The 21,609-nt window shown below is 40.3% G+C and overlaps 2 protein-coding genes across 8 annotated transcripts in view; both read right to left on the bottom strand.

Moving 5' to 3' along the window:
* Positions 1-21,609, bottom strand: part of kug (FAT atypical cadherin kugelei) — a 310,594-nt gene that overhangs the window by 175,165 nt on the left and 113,820 nt on the right. The gene's annotated exons all lie outside the window — the stretch shown is intronic.
* Positions 371-2,066, bottom strand: LOC146720406 (uncharacterized). The gene has a single exon (XM_085488563.1). The coding sequence runs from the start codon at positions 1,181-1,183 to the stop codon at positions 377-379; it is 807 nt and encodes a 268-aa protein (XP_085344689.1). The 5' UTR covers positions 1,184-2,066; the 3' UTR covers positions 371-376.

The raw sequence follows: 21,609 nt of genomic DNA on the forward strand, positions 1-21,609 counted from the left end.
GTAAAAATCGTTGTACCGTTGGCGGCCGAAAGTTCGTAGGTGGATCTCTGTCGTGGACCTCGAACCATCTTTCGAGGGTACACGCAGAGATCCGCACCCGTGTCGATTAAAAAAGTCACTTTAGAGCTCGCGTCAGTCACGAACAGGCGTCGCGTTCCGTGGCCTGAGTCGCTCGCCGTCACTAGCGACCGGCCCCCGCGTTTCCCTGCTGCATCGAGCAGGGTGCTCTACATTGTCTAGCGTCCGCCCCGAATTGCCAGTGGTACCAGCACATACCACTGGCCGGCGGATCGCGACCTCCCGATCGCGCGCGCGGGCGCGAACGCGAACGCGAACGCGGACGACGTCGGTCGTCATCGCGACCTCCTCGATAGCGCTAGCTGCCGATCGCCTCGATGGATTTTCGGATTGCCGCCATCTGCTCCGCGATCTCCCGCTGCATTGTCAGCTGCATTTGCGCCAGGCGCACCTCGAATTTCGCCTCCAGAGACGCGGGATCACTTGCGTTCTGTCCCTGAGGCGTTACGGCTCTTGCTGCCTCCGCTACTTGGAACACCGGCGCCCGGGTCGCCTCGATTATCGCGTCCGCGATGTCCGCTAATTGTTCTGGCGTGTCCCCGGTTCGCGTCACTAAATGCGGCTGTATATACGCCGGCAGCCGACTCAGCCAGATCGTTCGTAAAATCTGGTCGCCCACGGCACTTCCGGCGAGACCGCGCAGGTGCCGCAAGAACTGCGACGGCTTTCGGTCTCCGATTTCCTCGTGCTCGAGGAGTCTACGTGTTTTGTGCTCCTGCGACAAGCTGAGCCGTTTGATCAATTCCGATTTCAAAGTATCATATGCGCGTTCCGCGGGCGGATTCATGATAATATCGCGCACTTCGATTGTATAACGCGGTCCGATGGCCGTCAGCGCGTATCCGAATTTAGTCGCGTCGACCGTGATTCCGGCGGCTTGGAAACTCCGGTCGACGATACTGAACCAGAGTTCAGGGTCTGGCATCCGCATGCCTACGCGGCTCACCTCAGGAGCGGGTAAAAAATACCCTGGCGGCTGCTCGTATCTCGCCGGTTGCATCCCGAGCAGGTTCATCGGCATTCCATGGAGTCGCGGCTGCTCCAGCGCTCGTGCTTCTGGCTCCGGCAGCGGAGCGCCCGTTTCTTCGTCTCGTGTCACCACCATGTCAAATTGTTTTTTTACTCGCCACTGGTCACTGTCTCACTCGTGTACGATCGGATAAATCGTCTCACTCGTCGTCACAATAATAAAAAAGTTAAAAAATGTACTGCTTTCACACGAACAAAGAATCGCGAATTCCCGCTCGTTCGCGATCACGTCGGGGTCACCACTTTGGTATTTATTACGCGCATCGCGATGAATTTGGAGGAACGATACGAGGCGGGAATTTAATAATGATGTGAGAGAGAGTATTTGCAGATATCACTAATATATTTCTCAAATGCACACGTTAAAATTCGATACAGGAATATATAAAGAAAGACCGTGCGGATATAGTGTGACTGTACGCGGCGACTGTCGGTAGCGAACTCATCTTTCGCATGTAAAAATATTCTACTTCTCGTTCGCCTCAAAACGCCCTTCGATCGGCTTCGAGAGGCTTCGCGAACTTTCTCTATGTTTAATTTCTTTGTCTCTAACGTCACGATGTTTTTCGTCTTTCGTCTCGTCTGTTATATTTATTTCTATTTATGTTTATTTGTCTCTCTATCCTTTTCGTATGCGTGCGTGTCCGTATTCGTATACGTGTTTCTCTTGCTAATATTTTTGGTGAAGCATGTTACGATATAATCGCCACACTCCTACCCTCTCGCGGCGGCGGCGACGTCCGGCTTATCGGCAGACGACATTAATTCCCGTTCGAGAGAGCGCCGTTTGTAAAGGAGAATTGAAATTTGAGCGGAAATTAAGCTGATAGTTAACATATACGGGCCTTACATCAAGCTGTCCCTCTCGCCACAGGCGAGAAATAGACCGCTCGATAAAACGCAGTGGAGAAACACATTAGTCGACTTTCGATTTAATTAACAGCTATACCTACGCGCGTTCATACGACGTCATAAGAAGCGCAGAAGATAAACGAACGAACGAGTTGGCTGGCGAAACCCTCAATGTATGTATAGAGACTTACGTCTGCAAACGATGAAAATTAACTGCCACCCTTATGCATCATCATCCTACGAGTTTCTACGCCCGCGAACGAAAGTCGGTGTGCATTTCGACGATTTATGGTCATCCCGCTTGTCTTGATTAATCCGTAGGAGATCGGGGATTCCAAGTGCCTACGAAAGGATGATAAACAGGTCTGCGTCGCCAGAAAAACGGTCCATTCGCAAAACATGTTTCTTTGATTGTGTAGTTTTAGGAATACGAGAGCAGGTTAAAAGGCCAAGGTTATAAATTTTTTTTAAATCGAAGTCTCTATTTGTTCAAAGAAACATTTTAGTTTCTTCCATAAATATATTTCGCTCACGACTATAGATAAATATAGAATTTAACTTTTTACAAGTTTTTAACTTGGAATAAATCTTTTTAAAAAATATCTCTGCAAAATATGTATATAATAAAGAAATAATTCTCACGATATCACAGTATGAATAATATTTGCATGTATTTTGTCCAAACAAGTAAGTAATTGAGATGATATAGTAATAATGTTTATGTAAATTTACACAGAGTTGCCTCATTCTCGAATGGGGCTTTTCTTTATATGAAAATGTAATTCAACATTTCCGAGCTAAACTTCCTAACGACACGTAAACGTTGTTGCGAGAAAATGGAAAATTTTCTTCGACGCGAGAAATACCTCTACTTCATTCTTGAAAATCTTAACAGTTTATGATGTAGATTCATTCAATTTACGAATTTTATTCGTCAACACGTTAATGCACGAGAGAATATATCGGATAATAGTTTTAAAACATATATGACAAATAATTTTTTTCCGAGTTTTTTTTTTCTCTCGGTCTTTTAAAAAAATATTAAATTTATTATAAATTAAATGTATTTCATATTTTTTTAATAAAAATTTTATATTGTTGCCGCAAACGAAGCAAGGAAATTTTTATTTTGCTGTAATATAAAAATAATACGAAAAACACGGTTGTACTTTTCTGTGGTAACCCGAAAAATATTCGCAGAAAATCAACAGCGATTTTTGTTTGTATACAATTCAACAGGCTACATTAATTAATCCGGCATTTCAAAGTCCGCGGCAGGATTAAGCATCCAGGTTGCCGGTAACAACAAAAAAAGATGAAAAAGTTGCAGTACGAAAGAAGGGGTGAGAAAGCGCGACCAACGAAAGGAAAAAGGCGCGCATCGGTCAAGGGTGGCTTTTACTTTGTGCCTGGTCTGGAAAACCATGTTACAAATTACCGGTGGATACGGTGAAAGGTCAAGCGGGCACCATGGTGCCTTTCGGAGCGTAATATTGAGAGAAAGAGAGAGACAGAACCGGCAGAACGCAACGTAATTACCAGTTGCAGCACCATGAACGAGGATGCGATTTATTTTGCCTGTTTAATGTCTTCCAGCGACGATCATAGCTGCGAGGTCGGCATTTTACGGCAACCCCTGCGAGAAACACGAGAGGGAAAGCTACGAAACGGAGAGAGCTTCCATTCGTCGAGCTCGCTATTAAAGTCCGACTCTCGTTAAATTCGTAGACCGTAGAATGATATGCGTTTCCGTCGATGACCGAGAGTCTGGGTTTAAGCAAAAGAAATAAAGCGGGAGCGAGCGAAAACGGAAGGTTGCGCTTTGCTAAAAAGAAGATATCAGGATAATTTACGCTCGTATTCTCTCCGCGAGTGACGATGCACTTAACATCGAATACGTTTATTAATTCTGATTTATGTCTCTAACGCGAATGGATAATGTTTTCAACGTGTTTGCGCGTTGAAAAGGAATATTAGATAAAAAGTGCATTCAATCGCGCGAATGCGTTTTTGCATGTGGTTATGGTTGAATACACATGGTTATTAGATGTATCGTTAAATACTACATGATTTATCAGCGCTGAGAGGACTATCCGAATGCTACTACTTTTACTTTACGATATATTCGCGTGTTGTAAACATGTCTTTGTCGCGTTTCAAAGGTATCGAATCGCGACGTTGCAATCGATAAAAGCGCGCCGATAACGTCGACGTCGCTATCGATTTATAACGGTGCACGGGCGATTTTATTATACGTTTTACGTACGAAGTCTTTCGAGTCAGCGACATTATTAGCTTATCGATGCGGAGGAACGGATCAAAGGACGCCAGAAAAACTGGCACGGAAAATGATATTGGCCAAACTCGTTAAAGATAAGTTAACGAGCCTTCTATCGCCGATGCGTGACTTCCTAATCCGCCTTTAATTAGAGGGATTTATTTTCAACCACACATAAAACGCCATCATAATTGCGTTGCGATGAGTGCCTCGTGCCGACAAAGCGTATCGAAAGGTAATTAATTTCCATCCTGACCGCGATAGGCTCGACCTAGTTTCGTGATTCTTTGCTCCGCCGGAAGCGCGAATTTTCATTTTTCATTTTAATCATATATGCATATGCGTATGTTCAATATTTTGATACACATAAACTAATTAGTGCACAGTTTCTAGAAATTAAGCTCGTTATCGTACTTTTTCGTGCGAACAAAATTTAAAAATATTTCTCAATTTTATTATTTCTACACGCACGCACAACAAATTTATTGTATGCATTAAATTCTTAATATATATGTTTATGAAAATAAAAAGCAAAGAAAATGTATATATAACAAAATGTCATATTCCTGGATATTTTTATAGAGAGAGGATATTTTTATAGAGAAAGTCAGAGTGCGCGCGCAAGTCAGTAACTTTGTGACAACAATTTAGATAATGACTTGAGATCTGAACAAAAATATAGGGGAGAATTGCAAACGAGTTAATTGCATTGACGGTCGTTTTTTTTGAGAGCTTAACGACGACAAAAACGACGAAAAGCGCCAAACGCGAATTTCCAGAGTCCAATTCAAAATTCTTTTTACACAAGCTTTTTCGAAGCAGATAGAAGGGAGAGAGAGAGAGAGAGAGAGAGAGAGAGAGAGAGAGAGATTTTCGACCAAACGCCACTAATTTCACGGTACCCGGCTTTTCTTTCGTCCTGCTGGATTCAACGGAATTCAACGGACCTTTTTCAGAGCTCTTATGCGAAATAAAGTGCCCGAGGCACCGGAGGGACAGAATGTTGTATTATTCTCTATAGTTACATATGAAAACATAAAAGTTTAAGGTCTTGGGGAATACCGAAACGTGAACGTTGCCTTTTTAATGAGATTGACGGAATACGAAATGCAGAGTTACGTGAAACTGGATTAAAGCTGGAAAAATTGAATTATTCTTGGGTGTCGCACACACAAACGACACAAAGAAAAGCGACGAAATCACAGTTGTCGGAGGCGAGTTAGCTTCCGAGGAGTAATAAAGTTTCTTCGACATAATTTAATAAAGGCGTCGACCGGTGGTCGACTTTGGTGCCGCGAGTCCTTATTTGTCATCGAATTTCTCACACTGATCAACGAAGTGGGAAACTAGCCCGCTTACAAAGTTTTGACAGCTACCGTCCTTATAAGCCGCACCAGTGAAATGTGACTGCGTAAATCGACTTTTGAACAAGCTTTTGTTACGGCGCGGCGGACTCTCTTTTATCTCTTAGATAAGACATCGGATTTCTTGTCAGAGCGACGGATCTGGCGAAAGCGGATAAAGCCTAGAAGAATTTAAGTAGATTCCCAAGTTTGCTACGCAAATCATAGAAGTATTATGTCATTAATCTCCGTTCCGGCTCTCTGTTTTAGTCTAGTGATTATTCTTTTTAACGACTGACTTCAGAGAGAAAGAGAGAAAAACAAACGTAAAAAAAAAATGTATTTCTATATATAACAACGTTCGTATTATCCTTGTAACTTTGTCATCGCGCTCGTTAGTTCCCGCGCGAACGGGTTATACATCTCTCTCCATTTCATGAAAATATATATGATTTCTTAAATGCGCGAAGAGAGAGAGAGAGAGGCGCACACTGGAGTCGGAAAGCGAAGAAATAGCGACGAAAATCGGAAATGGGCGCGAAACCGGCGAGGCAGGCGGCCCTTTCAATGCACGTCGCCGGCAAATGGCAGCGACACACGTAAAGGAGCAACGTACATGTACGTACATACCGAACAGCGTTCCCGAATTCGTAAAAAGGCGCGCCTCGGCTTCTCCTCCTCTTACCGGCTTATTATTCCGCGACTGTCGCTTGCAGATACCTTAAATCCGGCATTTTCAAACACCGATGCGGAGATCTGCGGATGTGTCTCGGCGCGATGTCTAACCCGCCCTCCGGGTTTTATTGTTATTCGGAGCGACGCGAACCTAACTTGTGTGTCACCGTATTTGCGAATTCGTCTCGGTCGACGTTTGCTCTCCGCTTTATTCCGCTTTGATCAGCGTTCAACTGCGTGGCGAAGAGGAGAAAGCGAGGGCGCGTCGCGTTGTTTCCGGTACGTAACCGTTTCGAGGGGTGATAAATTAAGCCGCGATATTTGACCGGAATCTACCATTGGCGCCCGATTAGTTTGTACATTCGCTCTATTCTTTCTCTCTCTCGTCGAAGCGGACTTTACAATGATCCCCTTTATCTTGACCACTCCGGCGCGCAACAACCGTATCAATTTTATATATCGTAACAAATATTATTTCAAGCAGAAACTTCCGCCTGTCTGGATATACGTATGCGCTTTACACTTTCCGCGGTTCAATGAACAAAGGATAAATGTAAAATTACCATTGATGATTTTTTCGAGAGCGCAGCGCAGTGTTTATCGATATGAAATTGCATTTTCCCGCGCAATCACAAGGCTTATATCGGAATACGGAATTATTTCAAAGCTCGTTCGTTTGAGTTACTCTTTCAATCGATGCCGATGGGCTAATGTATTTATGGATACTTATCTGAGGTAAAGCGAAAAAAACCAATGTTTTCCATTAAACAGCTTTAACGTATTTCGATTGTATATATACATATATATATACGAGCGAAAAACGCGCCAAGAGTAATGCGCGCATATTGTCATGTAATCGGCAGAATTGAACGGATTTACGGCATCAGGCGATGTAAATTTAAAATGCTTATATAGTTGCGAATCAATTCGATGAAAAAACGGCGAGCGCGCTCTCTCTCTCTCTTTCACGATTGCAATATTTAATTGTTCCACTGTGCATTCGCTAAAGCGCGTGTTAGTATAATTGCTATTTGTTCCGCGTACGTTCGCAATAACAATCGAAATCGACAATGCCAAAACGATCATTTATGAGAACGTCATTGTTTTCTAATAGCGACAATTTGAACGCGACACTTGAAAATAATTGAACCGACATTGATATTTATGATCACGAAGTAAAGCATGACACGCGATACGATATTTCGTTTCATATACATCGGAAATAAAGAAGAAAATATTCAATCAATTTATCACATTCAGTGACATCAATTAATGTATTTTAATCAACGAGATCGATTACATACGAGAGTAATTACATTACGTCAAAAAAGCGTGAGCAGCATCGGACTTGTATTTCGCGCAATTAATCTCTGATTTTTATTCCGCAGATCAGATAATAAGCGCGCTTTTCAACAATAAAAAAAAAATTAAATCAATTTTAAATTTTAGTATTTTTACTTTATTAGAACTTTATTTTATAAAACATTTATCCATTTTATTTATAAGATTCTTTTATAGCATTTATACATTACTAGATTTCCTATGCGTAATTCCATGTTCAGTGGAATATTTCCAATCTTGAAGATATATAAGAATATCTTTCATATAAAATTACATATATAATCTATAATTTTTCACATATGGGTAGCGACATTGCATTAAAAAAAAAAAAAAAAAAAAAAAAAAAAAAAAAAAAAAAAAAAAAAAAAAAAAAAAAAAAAAAAAGCCAACATAATCATGTAATTTCAGCGAAATAATATTTGTTTTAGCGATACCGTCGAAATTCAGTCGTAATGGCGTATAATCAAAAATAGACAGACTACCGATCAGGCCCAACTTCCGGACGCGGTTTCGCGGCCGCGTATCGACGCGGACGGCGAGCAGACGGGGATAACGTAATCGGGGCAGGGCGATAAATCACGGTCGCTGATTACACATTTCAAAACGCGGCCGAAAGCGGTTGATCTACGGCTCCATAACTCTGGAAGTCGTCTCTCTCCCGGTCTCGTCCGTCCTGAAATCGCAGTAGCCGAGCACCGGTCCCGAACCAGTTTTCGAAGTTCCGCCGATTTTTATCCCGGTGACCCAATAATCCCGGCCCGATATCGCACGGATGGGCGCGCGTGTTTGCGTGCGCGCTCCCATCCGTTTTGGCTCGCGGCGATCTATACCATCCTCCATTCCGTCCCTTCGCCCCTATTTCTGCATTCCCGACGAGATTCAGGATTCGCAGTTGTTCCTCCCGTCGAACGAGAACGTTTGATTCTCAACACGCTTGGAGAATATATTGGAAAGTCGATAACGGGAACGAATTAAGCGTGTTAAAAATTGTACCGCGCGCGTTTCGGATGTGCGTGCAAGCGGATACACATCAGGCGATTGATCATGCGTTCGCTGTGTCGTTTCGCTCTCTCGCAACGTTTCAAAGGAACAAATCGCGTTTCGATTTTCTATGTGCCTCTGTTCGAGCGCGGTCTTGGCTGTCGTTCAAAAGCGAGGAAAATGTATTTCTCCTCTCCACCTTTCGAAAACAGCCGAATCGAGAGAACAAGAAATAACAAGTAGATAAATAGAAAACGCACGATTGGCGTTCCAGTGAAATTGTTCTATCTCTCTCTCTCGAGGAGGTTCACTGGTTAACCGGTGTGATTTTTCAATGTCGCGGTCGATTTTTTCACGCTAAATTTTCCACGGCTTTTCGCAAAGAGATTCGTATTTAGATGTTGCCGCAAATATTACAATGACGTGCAATAACCGACGAACAATGTGCTATGCAGTAATTCTAGACGGCGCGGCGCCCAGGATGCTACAAGTAATGGCTGTAATAATGCTACATATTTCACTTATAATCGGTCGTAAAGGCTGTTTTATTAACAGCTCTCGAAGTTATAAGATGTTATATAACAGTGCTTCCTTTATGAACGGGACACATATTTCGTAAGTATAATACTTTGGTACATCGATTTCGCGAGGATCAACAATATCCTTATGCACGCATTAAGAAAGTTCTCTCCTCCGAGGAAAATATTCTTCAAGTATGTTCATTTTTTTACTCACACATCTCATAACTTTCACGTCGTTTTAATTACTTCGATAAAAATTTGGCATAAAATTTACGCGCCTCTGTAAAAGATACTAAAAGAGCTGATTACTGCATCGAATGGATATGGAAAAGGAGAAGAAGAACGGAAAGAAAAATATCTAGAGAGAGAGATGAAAAAAGTACAGTTTCTGCTATTCTCGTGCGAGACACAACGAGCACTCTGTCATCTCAACACCCGTCGATGGGCCACCGTCTGCATATCAATGCACTTCACGGCTCTCTCATTAACATATCTGACTTGTTCGTCGCATGAAAATGATTTTTTTCCACAGTCACGGGTTTTACCAGATAAAACCATATCGATTATATAAAGCTACCGACGCGTATCGCGTGTTAATTGATGAAAAAATATTTGTCACGTAATAAGAATTTAATTCATAATCCCCTAGGAAAAAAAGTTACAAAATATTTAATTAATAGACGCACAAATGTAAAATATATATGTGGCAAATTAATTGACAATCTAAAGTTTGATAAGAAGTGATCAAACATTGGAAAATTAATTTGAAACTGAAACCGGTTTGGCAAGGGATGTATATGTATATGCGATTACACGTGTCTCTATCACGTTTAGAATTGAATATACGCTGAGGAAAAAGCACGCGTATACATTCTACTTGCATTTGTATTCGTTCTATGATTTCTCCTGAATTCCTTTACATCCCAGTCTTATCCCGATTGTCCGGTTACTCTTTTGATCCGACGATCCTCGAAAAACATTCGGTAGGAGAGTGCCACGCCCGTTCGTCGTCCGCCCGGGATTGCTGAGGATGACTGGGGAAATTAATTAGACGGAATTTCACGGAGAGAGAAGACTGCCCCCGCCCCTCCACTCCCCTCTTTTCTCCAGCGGAAGTTGGAAGCGAGCGGAGGAGCGAGTACGAAAAGCTTAAGCGCGGCTTCGACCCTGATGTAACTTCGTTGTATGGCGACTTCGGACGATCTTGGAAAATCTCTAATGCATCCAGAGTAAAGAGCTAACGTAGATTCTCCTATAATACTACGAGAACACGGATTTGACTAAGAACTCCTGAGAAAGTTACCAGACGAAGCATCTCGCATGAATCTTCGGATTAATTTCGGTAAATCTTTTTATGCCACATCTCTCTCTTGGAGAGAAAAAGGAAAACCAGGACACGTGCGGAGACATTTTATCATTGCGATCCGCCATGATAAAAATTAGGAATTCTACAGTCGAGCATACTTCTCCGAAATACCACGTTTTCACGTAGAAAAACGTTAAAGAATCTTGATCGCTAAAGGATCCTTGAATTTTAAACGCAATTTGCGCAATCGTTGAATTTAATTTTATAATTGCCAATGCAATCTTGATTCTTGGAGAATCAGAGATATTTATCTTTCAAAGAAGCTACGTCATATTCATTGGATAATTCCTTATATTAATTATAATATAAATAAATCCTTGTGTATTAATATAATATTCTATTTATATTCGAATTTGTTGTAAATTATTGAAAAGTACATAATTATAGGATAAATATTAAAATTACACAAAATGCATCATATATACAATATGCAAGATTCTGCTTGATTTTTTGTTTGAGAATAAAAGTATTCGGCAGTAAATTAGTCGAAATTATTTCTCATATATACGCGAAATTATATATATTTCACGTAAGAGAATAATAATATATAAACTTTCAAAATATCGTAATAATCCTATTCTGTGAATGTCTATACACGGACTAAATTTGAGAGAATCCTCGGCTTATGAGCCGAGGCCAAATATTTGCGCGGCCCTTCATACGAAAACGTATTGTTCGAATCCGCGACCCGCGACGGTATTTTGTAACAAAGTTTCGCGAATGTATGTATGCCCCTTCGAAGGAGGCTGATTTCCAGAAGTTCGAACGTATATAACGTTCATAAATCCAAATAAGAATTATTTATAGAAGTCGTCGGATCCCGCAAGCGAAATGCTCTTGAGACTGCGAACTTTCTTCGACAGCCTAGCAAAGTTGATGCGCGGAAAAATATCTGTGGGTTTGCTCAAGGTATTATTTCTCTCGAATTGGTGAAAGATCAACGTATATGTGGCAGAAGTTAAAATTGAATTCGAAAAAGTGGGGACGCGCGCACTTAGAATAAAAATAGCGAGTATGCTGTTTTTTTTTGTCTCGGTAATTTCTCTGCAATTTTGCGCTCGATTTAATGTCGTCGCAATTGTAAGACAGAAAATCTGTTTGTTTACACATCTCAAGAAAATAACGTTTAATAAATGTAAAATTCATTTTCCTCGAATCGTTCATCTTGTCTATTTGTTCAAAGCTATACTCAACATACTAATTATTAAGATAATATTTAATCAACCTTAATTAAAAAAAACTTGGAGTCAAGAACGATTTGGATCAGAAACTAACATAAAACGTCCTATTGAGTAGACTAATACGAGTTTTGTGACTCGACGGGGAGAAAGTTGTCGGAATGAAGATTAATAAATGATGTCTGTCGAAGGGAGAAAACTCCAAGCTGGTCGTTCCTTTTCATAGGAAGCATGATTTCTGGCGACGGAGGTAGGAGAGGGAAGGATGGAGTTTGAGAGGATTGAAGTTGGTTGGGATCCAATTCATGGTTCAAAGGCCTCCTCGGCATCGGCCTTTCAATCATGGAAAATGGCGAAAACAAATTTATATCCATAAAAATATTTCCCGTCAACGGCGCGACCCATCTTTTATTTTTTTTTTGCTTTGTGAATCAGAGAAGTCCATGACAGCGGGATGATGAAATGGATAAGGAAATGGGCACGAAAGAGAAATATCTTTACAGTAATTCGTTACTGAGATGATTGCTCTGTTTACACAACTTGCGAGTGTGTATTTCCGCAGCGCCGGCGTAATTACGCGAATGACTCAATCTTCGCCAACAAACTTGAAAATTTTCTCGAGAATCCTCGAGATGAAGGTGTAATCATAAAGGAAAGCTACTTCCGGAAAGATCTTCGTTATGCATTTGGAAGCCAAGTATTGAGAATCAAACCGTTCTGACTGCTGACTTTTTCCTTCGCAGCTAAATTGAAGATGCGATTAATACTTTTTCTTTATATAAAAATCTCAATAACAAGCTCTATCTTTCAACGTTTCATCCTTAAAAAATAAAATAAAATTATAATAAGTTTTTTAGAAGACAGCATTGAGAAAAAAAGAACTTATCATAATTTATATAGATATTTTTGAGGCCAACATCTCAACTATAATTATTTTACTATATAATTAAAGTGGCAATAAACACTTTTCTCTCACTGTGTATATATATAAGCGTTTTAATTGCGATAGTGCTCGATGAAGATAAATAACGATTTTCCGATAACCATTCAATATAACAAAAATTTGCGATATCGTTCAAATATTTGTTACATCATCGAGCAATTACTCAGAATCGATAATGTTCGGCAAATGGTCGCGCGTTGAGAAGTGGCACCTGGTACTTGGAGCATCCTGTCGAATTCTACGGATTTTCGAGGCGGCGCATTCCCTGCGAGGTAACAGTATGAGAATATGTTACGTGCACACGAGTGCCTTAGCTCCCGCTGCGGCTTGCTTCATCGGCCCAACAACGCCTTAGCCCTCAAGCCAGACGAGGATCGGATCGCCCCCGTAGGAATGCGCCGAGCAAATAGTCAAAATAGCTGTCGAGCCTGGCGAGCCTCTGTGTCTTCGCGTGTGTCGACACACATGTTCCAAGTGCTTACGTTTCGACATATGACGATGCGTTTGTCGTCATATGTCGAGCATTAAGGATCAAGCTCAAACGTGTACAAGTAACGACAGTGGATGCATTCAAGAATCAAATCTTTGCCTTATTTAAGTACCACCCTCGCGCGCAATCTTCGCTAAGAATTGTAAGAAAAATCAGCTCGACTTGAAGAGAATTTCACATTATTATACAGGTTGTGAAGAAGACTCGAGATATGTTGAAAATAAATGCATAAATCCCGCTTTTATAATTTCGGTAAAGCAACATTGGTCGTGGAACGATGCACTCGAGTTTATGCTACATAATCTAATGACTTTAGATTGTTCGCGAAACGAGCCCGCAGTAAGAAGCTTATCCTGGAAATGCGTACTAAGTGGCAAAACAGGAACGTGGTATCCTGATCGATACCGTTGGCTTAAGTAGAAGCGTTGTTGTAAATTGAAAACCAGAATTTTCGCCGTTTAACATGCACGATTACGACCATCTCCGCGGGATTCGAACCTGGGAGAGGCAATTATCCGCGTTAATAACTATTTACGATTACGAGCGCGCGCGTAATTACGTTTGTAAAATTATTCGACGTGCCTGATGAGTGTCCGCGGACACGTACGTATTTAATGAACGCTCGTGTTCGTCTTAAAACATTCACGGACTTCATAAAAAATCTTCAGATTGAACGTTCGATTTTATACGCGGCCATATACGCGTATTTTTATCCCCTTCATCACAAAGAATCACCGAGTAAAATTGATGGTAATTATTTGCCCGGCAAATAACACTCACGCGACACTATTTTCGATCAAATCATCGCGTGTCGTTAATTCAATGGTGACACACGCCGTTTATTCTTTGATGCGATTAACAGTCGCTGTCAATTTTTTTTTTTTAAATAAAATGTGCGGCGTGTATCACAATTTCTCTCGATATACATGAGAATTATCGTACTACAAACAAGCGTATATATAATAACACTCATCTGAACAGCTGTATATTTCTGATAATTCTACCGTTACATCGGATTATATTTGGATGAAAATCAATTATCGAATGACAGACTGTCCAGTTTCTTAAAATAAACGCTTAAACCAATTCGGCAATATAATTTAACGACGCGGTAAAAACGCAATTTTGTAAACACGGGAATAAATCAAAAAAAAATTCAGAGAGAGAGAGGAATTAACGAAATTCTGTACGTTTTGCAAATGTGTGCTCGTGGAGAAAAAAAATGCTTCGCCGTTGAAAATTCTGGTAATTTCGTAGAATGATTATGGTCACTGCGGCCATACCGAAGGGCGTCTTTCATCTCGGGGAGTGAGCGAGCGAGCACGGCGGGGTTGTACTTATGTAACGACGTCATTTGTGAGCCGGCGAGCGATCATGAATCTCCCGTCACCTGACGCACGAGGTCAGCGTATTCGTCGTCGTTCCGCCTCGATTTCTCTCGCTGTTTTTATTTAACCGGCGATCTATCTCGCTCCGCGATGGAACTCGGAAACGAATGACGACTCCTATCGTAATCCATTTATTTTCTCAACGATTCGGTCAACTAGTTCCCGTCTCCTTCTCTCTCTTTCTCACCCTCTGTCGAAGTGCGACCAAACTGGCAAGAACGAAAGTAAACTTTGTTAACGTAAACTTTCCGGCCTTGATATGACTCCGCAGGATTCGAACTTTCGTAACTGCCTTGGCATAAATTATTCACCTGTGTAATTTCACGAGAAGAAAGAAGTAATTAACGGTGATTACGCCCGGTAATATACTCGCCGATCGTTTTTGCGAGAAAGAAAACACACGCAGACAAGCAAGTTTAATTCGACACACTGCGAGAAAGGTTTTGGGCTTAAGCGGCTATTCTTTTTCTCTTGTCTACGCGGCGGACTGTAATTAACAAAATTGTGTAAACTGTTCTCCGTGCACGTACCGGCAGTTAAAACCCACTTCGGGTAAAAACACGGGGCCCAATTTTACGTACGCGAAATAGCACAATGGCACGAGTTAACGTACATAGCTTTTTTTCACGCTAGTGTATATACGTAAACATTTGTGTCCCGCAAAATATTGTCATCATGCCAATGAAAAATAAATATGCACAATATATTATACCTTTCTAATACTAAATTTATGTGTGAATCGATTTAACGAGAAAAAAATATATACAAAGATTTTTCTATAAAATAAACAAAAATAAACTTTAAAATATCCTTGTATAAATTTTTGTGCACATATATGTATAAATGTGTTCACTCATCCTTTAACTATTGATAACTCTACTTTTAATCCAAACGTATATATACATATATATATATATCGATTATTCTATAACGGAATATCGAGTTTGCTCGAGAAGCGCGATTCGGTTGGTTCGTTTCGAGAGTAAAATGGCGGTCGTTCTGATTGTACCGAGTGAAGGAGAGCCAAAAATAGGGCGACACGTTTTCGAACGCGTTGTCCGGTGATACAATTGTATCGTTATACGCGCGGCCGATGTTGCAACTTGTACCGAAATGCGAGGGAAATACGAATAAAAAACCCGCTCCACGAGTAACCAACACAGGCGCTCCTTTTTGTCGACAAGTTTAGCGCGATGTGTCTACTCACCTCTACCTCGCCTACCTCCTCGTCTTCCTCCGTTCGATCCCATCGTCGAAATCGGGACGGAAGTGAACCGTGGGTTTCGAATTCGACACGTACAATCGAGAAAACAATTTTCTCAGCTCACGCTCTCTTACCTGTAACAACATAAAAAATGGCGATTTGTAATTTCTGCGAAAAGGAGCTCGCTTGAAAAATCGGCACACGGCCGATTATTATCGTTCCAGCAAATACGGACCTGCGCGTGCGTATGATTTACATGAGGCACGACATCGCGACACCGGAAAAAAACTTTTAACGACGCGCTCGTGTCGTTAAGAAGGCAAGTTTTAACATGAAGGATAACGGAAGTATATACCGGCCTACTTGAAAAGTTCAATGACTTGCTAAGTAACCGGAAGTCGTTCATTCAAACTCAAATTACGCATATATTATATAGTTAATTATCTGTGTTTTTAATTTACTATATAAGACCTCTTTATTCGAAGTATCTCGCTAATCATTAATTTTGAAAATCTACTTATACATTACGTCACTATTACGAATTTCGATCAGATGCGATGATATTATATCGACCACTCTGTTTTCTCTCTCTCTCTCTTATTTTCATATTTAAAAAAGTCCTCGAACCTCATCATTTTCAAGATAAATAGCACATATGTTACGATAATGGCCATCTCGTCGTAAGCTTTCACGTCGAGATTTATCGCAGCGAAAGATCTACTCGCCCTTACAACATTCACCGGTGAGAAGTCTATCGTTTTTTGTGCGGCTGGTCCCTGCGGGCCGGCGAGAGAGAGAGAGAGAGAGAGAGAGAGAGAGAGAGAGAGAGAGAGAGACGCGAGAGTTTGATTCGAGGAGAGCACCTTTTACGAGCACTAATATTTCTTTCAGACGAGAGCGAGGGAAAGACGACGAACGAGCGTAAAACGTTTCGAGCGATTCCGTTGCATCGATGCAATATAGCATCGGTCCGATGGCTGAGAGGGAATAAGAGGAGAAACGTAAGAGTAGAATGCATATATCGAAGTTGCATCGTATACGGAAGTGCCATTTTCGCCGTATTTCGTATATTCGTGAGGCATAAACGGGTCACGTGACCTCTTCTTGTGATCGTCACGAATCGTAAAACCGCGATATTGTCTCTTCATCGTCGTCTATCCTACCTCTCTTGCTACGGCCTGACATTTCTCGGAGAAATTCTACGCGAAAGTTTGATATCTTCTCTAGTAAAGTTTCGTTTAGCTTCTCTCTCTCTCTCGTTCCCTTCAAACTACGGTTTAAGTTAAATGTCTTTGTACAGTTTAAATGTATCAAGTATTTAAAAGTATACTAGTGCGAAAATAGAAGTGCACGTTTTAAATAAATATCTATTAGCAAATTCAATTGGACACATTTTTTATGGATTGTCTTATAATTAAAATTTATAATAACATAAGTAAATGGAAGAATAATTAATTAATACGAGTTATTATTGTTATCCAATAACTGTTTTATACTACTGTAAATTTGTATACAACAGTTTTTCATTTACCAGTGCACACTAGTGTATTCAATCAAATTCACTATATATGATCTAAATTAAATTGCATTGTCAAAGCATATTTTTTTAAAAAGTCGTTACTAGAGTAATCGAGTACAGTAAAAAAATATTCAGTCACATTCGCAATGGATTCAGAATACTTTCGACCATAATATTTTCAACCAATATAACACATTAGCGGTTAATCAGCGTTTTCAACGAATCACCACAGATATAACAATTTTATTCTCATTAATTGTGATAATATCACGCGTTTATTTGCACGTGTGCGTACATAATTCGCTGCCGGTATTATTATGAGGCCAGCATGAGAATGCGCGATCACGGATCCAATCATCGAGAAACACGACTGTTTCCTAATTAATTATTGCCGAGATTGCGTTGCTTACTTATACAGTTTCCAAATTAGAACGTGTTTGCGATTATTGTTACGGTGAAAAAAAAACGTGTTCGTGTATCGACGCTAAGCTATTAATAATAATAATAATAATAATAATAATAATAATAATAATAACATAACATATAATATAACGAGTCAATTAGAATCATTTTACGAAATCGTTCTATAGAGAAATAGAGAAGTCATTTATCCCAGTCATTTATCATATGTGATTTCTCGAGACTAGAATCTCTTTAAAATTCTATATTTAATATGCATCATTAATCATGCTTTAAATAAATATAACATTTAAAATGCCTTCTTGAGAAGATGTGTTCAGAGATGTTTGAGCAAAGCAGCAGTGTCCATCATTATATCTGACTGTTATGTCTGACATCGGTGGTCAAGATATCGGATGGAACAGCACTAATTAATGGTCAAAGTGTTGCCGCCGCCTGTTACGCGGAAAAGGTAAGGACCGAAGGTGCTGTGGGAACGATCGCAGTTGCCTGAACTTTAAGCTAATCACATTGCATAGTTTGCGGTCCAATGGCGGGATCGGACACTACGCTACGTCCGAACTGTCGGACAAACTTCCTGACCGAACAGAAAAGTCCCGAAGGGCGGGTGATTCCGCCGGCTCCTCGATCGATAGCCGAAGACAATCTCGGACTTTCAGCGTTAAGCCCGAAATGTTAAGTATTCTATAAGCCGTGTTCGCAAACACCGCTCAAGCTCGGACACAAGTTTCCGACCGACCCGGCGGTAAATTCTCGTCGCCAAACATGATCCTTGTTACCATTTAGCACGTCGTGTTACTTTCGTTCACCATTTTCTCGATACGGTTTTATCCGAAAGCAACAAAAATGCGCGCGATTCGTTTTCAGCGTCGAATTTCCTGTTGATTAAAGTTTCCCTCAAAACGCAGAAAAATTTACACAATGCTATTATTATGTGAAATATGAAATTTCAATGTGTACGAATGATATCGAATCAAACGACAGATAAATGATGTCGTGTAAATGATTGAAAACTCCGGGATATTCGAATCATCGAAACGCATTTCACGTATATTATATTTTACCAAACAAAACATAAATCACATAAAACAGGCCAAATAAAACGAGCAATTAAAAAAAATCATGTATACATAAGGTCTTATAATACTTCAATTAATTAAAACAATCTAATTACAGTCTTCAATTAATTTAAACAACAATATAGTCTTAAATTGTCATTAACGTTTCGAATTATATAGGTACTTAGTCTTCTTCAGTAAAACAATATAAATTCAAAAATTATAATCGAGGATTCGTTATTCATAAGTCGATGCTAAACCACGATACATACAACGAATACGATATAAACTTATAAACTAAAAAGATTAATTCTTATGTTATAGCGCCATGTAGACCAATTGGAAGCCTAAGTGATATATTAACGTCTGTGAGTATATTTTACCAAATTGCCGTTGGACGAAAATTATTATCGTACTTTAAATTTCGCTTTCTTATCGCGTAATGATTCTCATACGGAAATATAATTTATTTTTTAAAAGATCGCGCATTGATTACCGAGAACTCACACTAAGAACCGATTTGCCGGGTGATAGTTTGCATTCCGGCGAGTGTTCAAGCAATGTTGAGCCATTACCGCCAAGTGTAGGCTTTATTATATAGTCATCACAGATCACGAGAGCGCACAAGATGATTTCGCCGATAGACTCACAATTTGCCGAACGGCAAATCCGACGATCTCATCTAACGCTTCAGTAAACGAGCGCGAGGGTACAAATTAAATACAATCGCGTTCGCACATCGGACTGAGAATATCGATCGCTCGACGAAGAAGCGAATATTAGTCTCGAACATTGTATATATGGCATATTTTTTTCAGATATCTAAACAAGATTGTTTCATCCTAGGATTAAAAATATTTATAATTGTTTCTATCAACATATACAGTTTACAACGTATCAGTCATGTAATTAAATCCGCGTAAAAATGTATTAAATTTAGAGATTACTATGTAAGAGTAATCTTTCCATTCGGTGTGATTACAATTTTCTAATTTGAAAAAAAAATTAAAAAAAGGATTATATACATACACATAGATATATTTTTTTTAATAAAAAAATTTCAATATTCTCTATTTTCTCTCTGTTTTTTCTTCATAATATTTTCACCTTTATTAACAACAAACACCGGATAAGATTGATTATTCAAAATCTGATATGTGTTGCATTTTATCGCATTTCACCACGTTTTCTTTTATATCCTGGCTTTCACATTTCCTCTGCTTTGGATTGCACTGTGATATTTCGATTTTCAATTGATTTTGCGAATTGGAAAACGGGCACGATCAAGATTAACTCGTTTATATCATCGACAAGCATCTATCACTTGATGGTGCAAATTCGACGGTTTATGTCTTCGCGGCATTTGATTTCCGACTTACAGATCACTGCTGTAATAAAACAATTATACACACACATTCGTCTTCATTTATAACTTATTATCGCGTGATACACGCTGATGCATTTCTTTTTTTTTTCGCGAAATTCGATTTTCATCAATTCAACAAAGTCGCGCTGGTTTTATCCACGTAACCGAGCGACTATAGGCTCGAATGCGGTTTAAATCGCGACGGAATTTTTCAATTTACGTGGAAAACGTGGGGCGAGAAAATTCGATTGCTCGCGATCACCTAGCATCGCGATACAACGCGCGATCGAATCGCGTCGCAAAAGCCCGTAAATTCCGCGTGGCCTTGATACTGCGCTATCCAAAGATACGAAACTATAACGGACTTCCGAGTCGATTCACGCCGGGACATTGATGATCGCAACTGCCCGTGGAACAGGTGCAGGTTGCGTAGGACGTGCGTACGCTAGAGAAAAAAAGAGGAAAAAAAAAAAGAATACGCCAACGAAATACGCGAGAGGCTTTTAGCCGCGGCATGAATGCATGCATTGAAACGAATGGCTTTCACGGCGCGCGACGCTATCATCTGCAGATGATATATAACCCCCCAGGACTTTTGAACACTGCGGACTTTTCTCACGCGTTCATGCGCCAATGCGCGGAGAAGGAGAGAATGGGCAAAGAGATGAGAGAATAACTCGCTTACTCCAACAATTGCGTGTTTGATATTTATATGTTCATTTTCAATAACGATAATTCATTTTCCTTCATATTAATACACGTCTCATCATTGTCACTCAATAATATAGACGCGTTAAAGCTCGTTAAGTCAGATTAATGTTAGCAATACTCGTATGAAAATGCATGTCTTGATTGTACAGAGATCAAGATGGTGAAGACTGACAAGTCGTTGAAAGGTCGTAAAATTTTGCAGGAATTTCAAAGCGGTAACTTTGGTATCTTTAACTACGAAAAGAGAGAAAAGCGCGAATATCACAGGCGCGCGCGCGATTTAAATTTATTTTGTAACATAAAACTAGTTTAGATGCAACAGCTGTAGAAGAAACTCGCACGTATCGTCGTGACGCTAGATTTGTCACGTGTAACCGCATTGCGGCTTACGCGCCATATAATTTCAAATGCAAGGCTGACTTTGCTGTTGCGTTTCGATGCGTCCAACCTCTGTATATGTGTATAGATATGTGTGCGATAACTTCTTTTTTTGTCAGAAAAATGAACGTACCATCGGGACGTGCACGAATATATTTACGGCGCGCATGACGTCTTGCATTAAATTCGTACCTACGAAAGTTGATGCAAAATCGTTGCGATATCGTTTCACCTTTACGATGAGACCCGCGTATCTAATATGCGCGTCCGCGTAAAGCACCGATTTAATTCCGCGTTTAATTATATCCCCGCAATCAGAAACGCGTACAGCGATATCCCATTCGAGGGGGATGCGCGATAGTTAATTAAAAATAATAATTACCAAGAAGATATTTGTAATGCAACGGCTCAAAGCCGGTTTCCACCCGGTTTCCACCACTGGCGGAGAAGTTTGCAGATAAACCCGGCTTTACGGCTAATTTCGCGGCCC

Source organism: Nylanderia fulva, unplaced genomic scaffold, assembly GCF_048542155.1.
Source record: "Nylanderia fulva isolate GAGA-0341 unplaced genomic scaffold, ASM4854215v1 Scaffold7, whole genome shotgun sequence".
NCBI classification, from domain to species: Eukaryota; Metazoa; Arthropoda; class Insecta; order Hymenoptera; family Formicidae; genus Nylanderia; species Nylanderia fulva.

Coding starts and splice junctions, on each gene's coding strand:
- LOC146720406 (XM_085488563.1), bottom strand. CDS start 1,183: ATGGTGGTGACACGAGACGAAGAAACGGGCGCTCCGCTGCCGGAGCCA.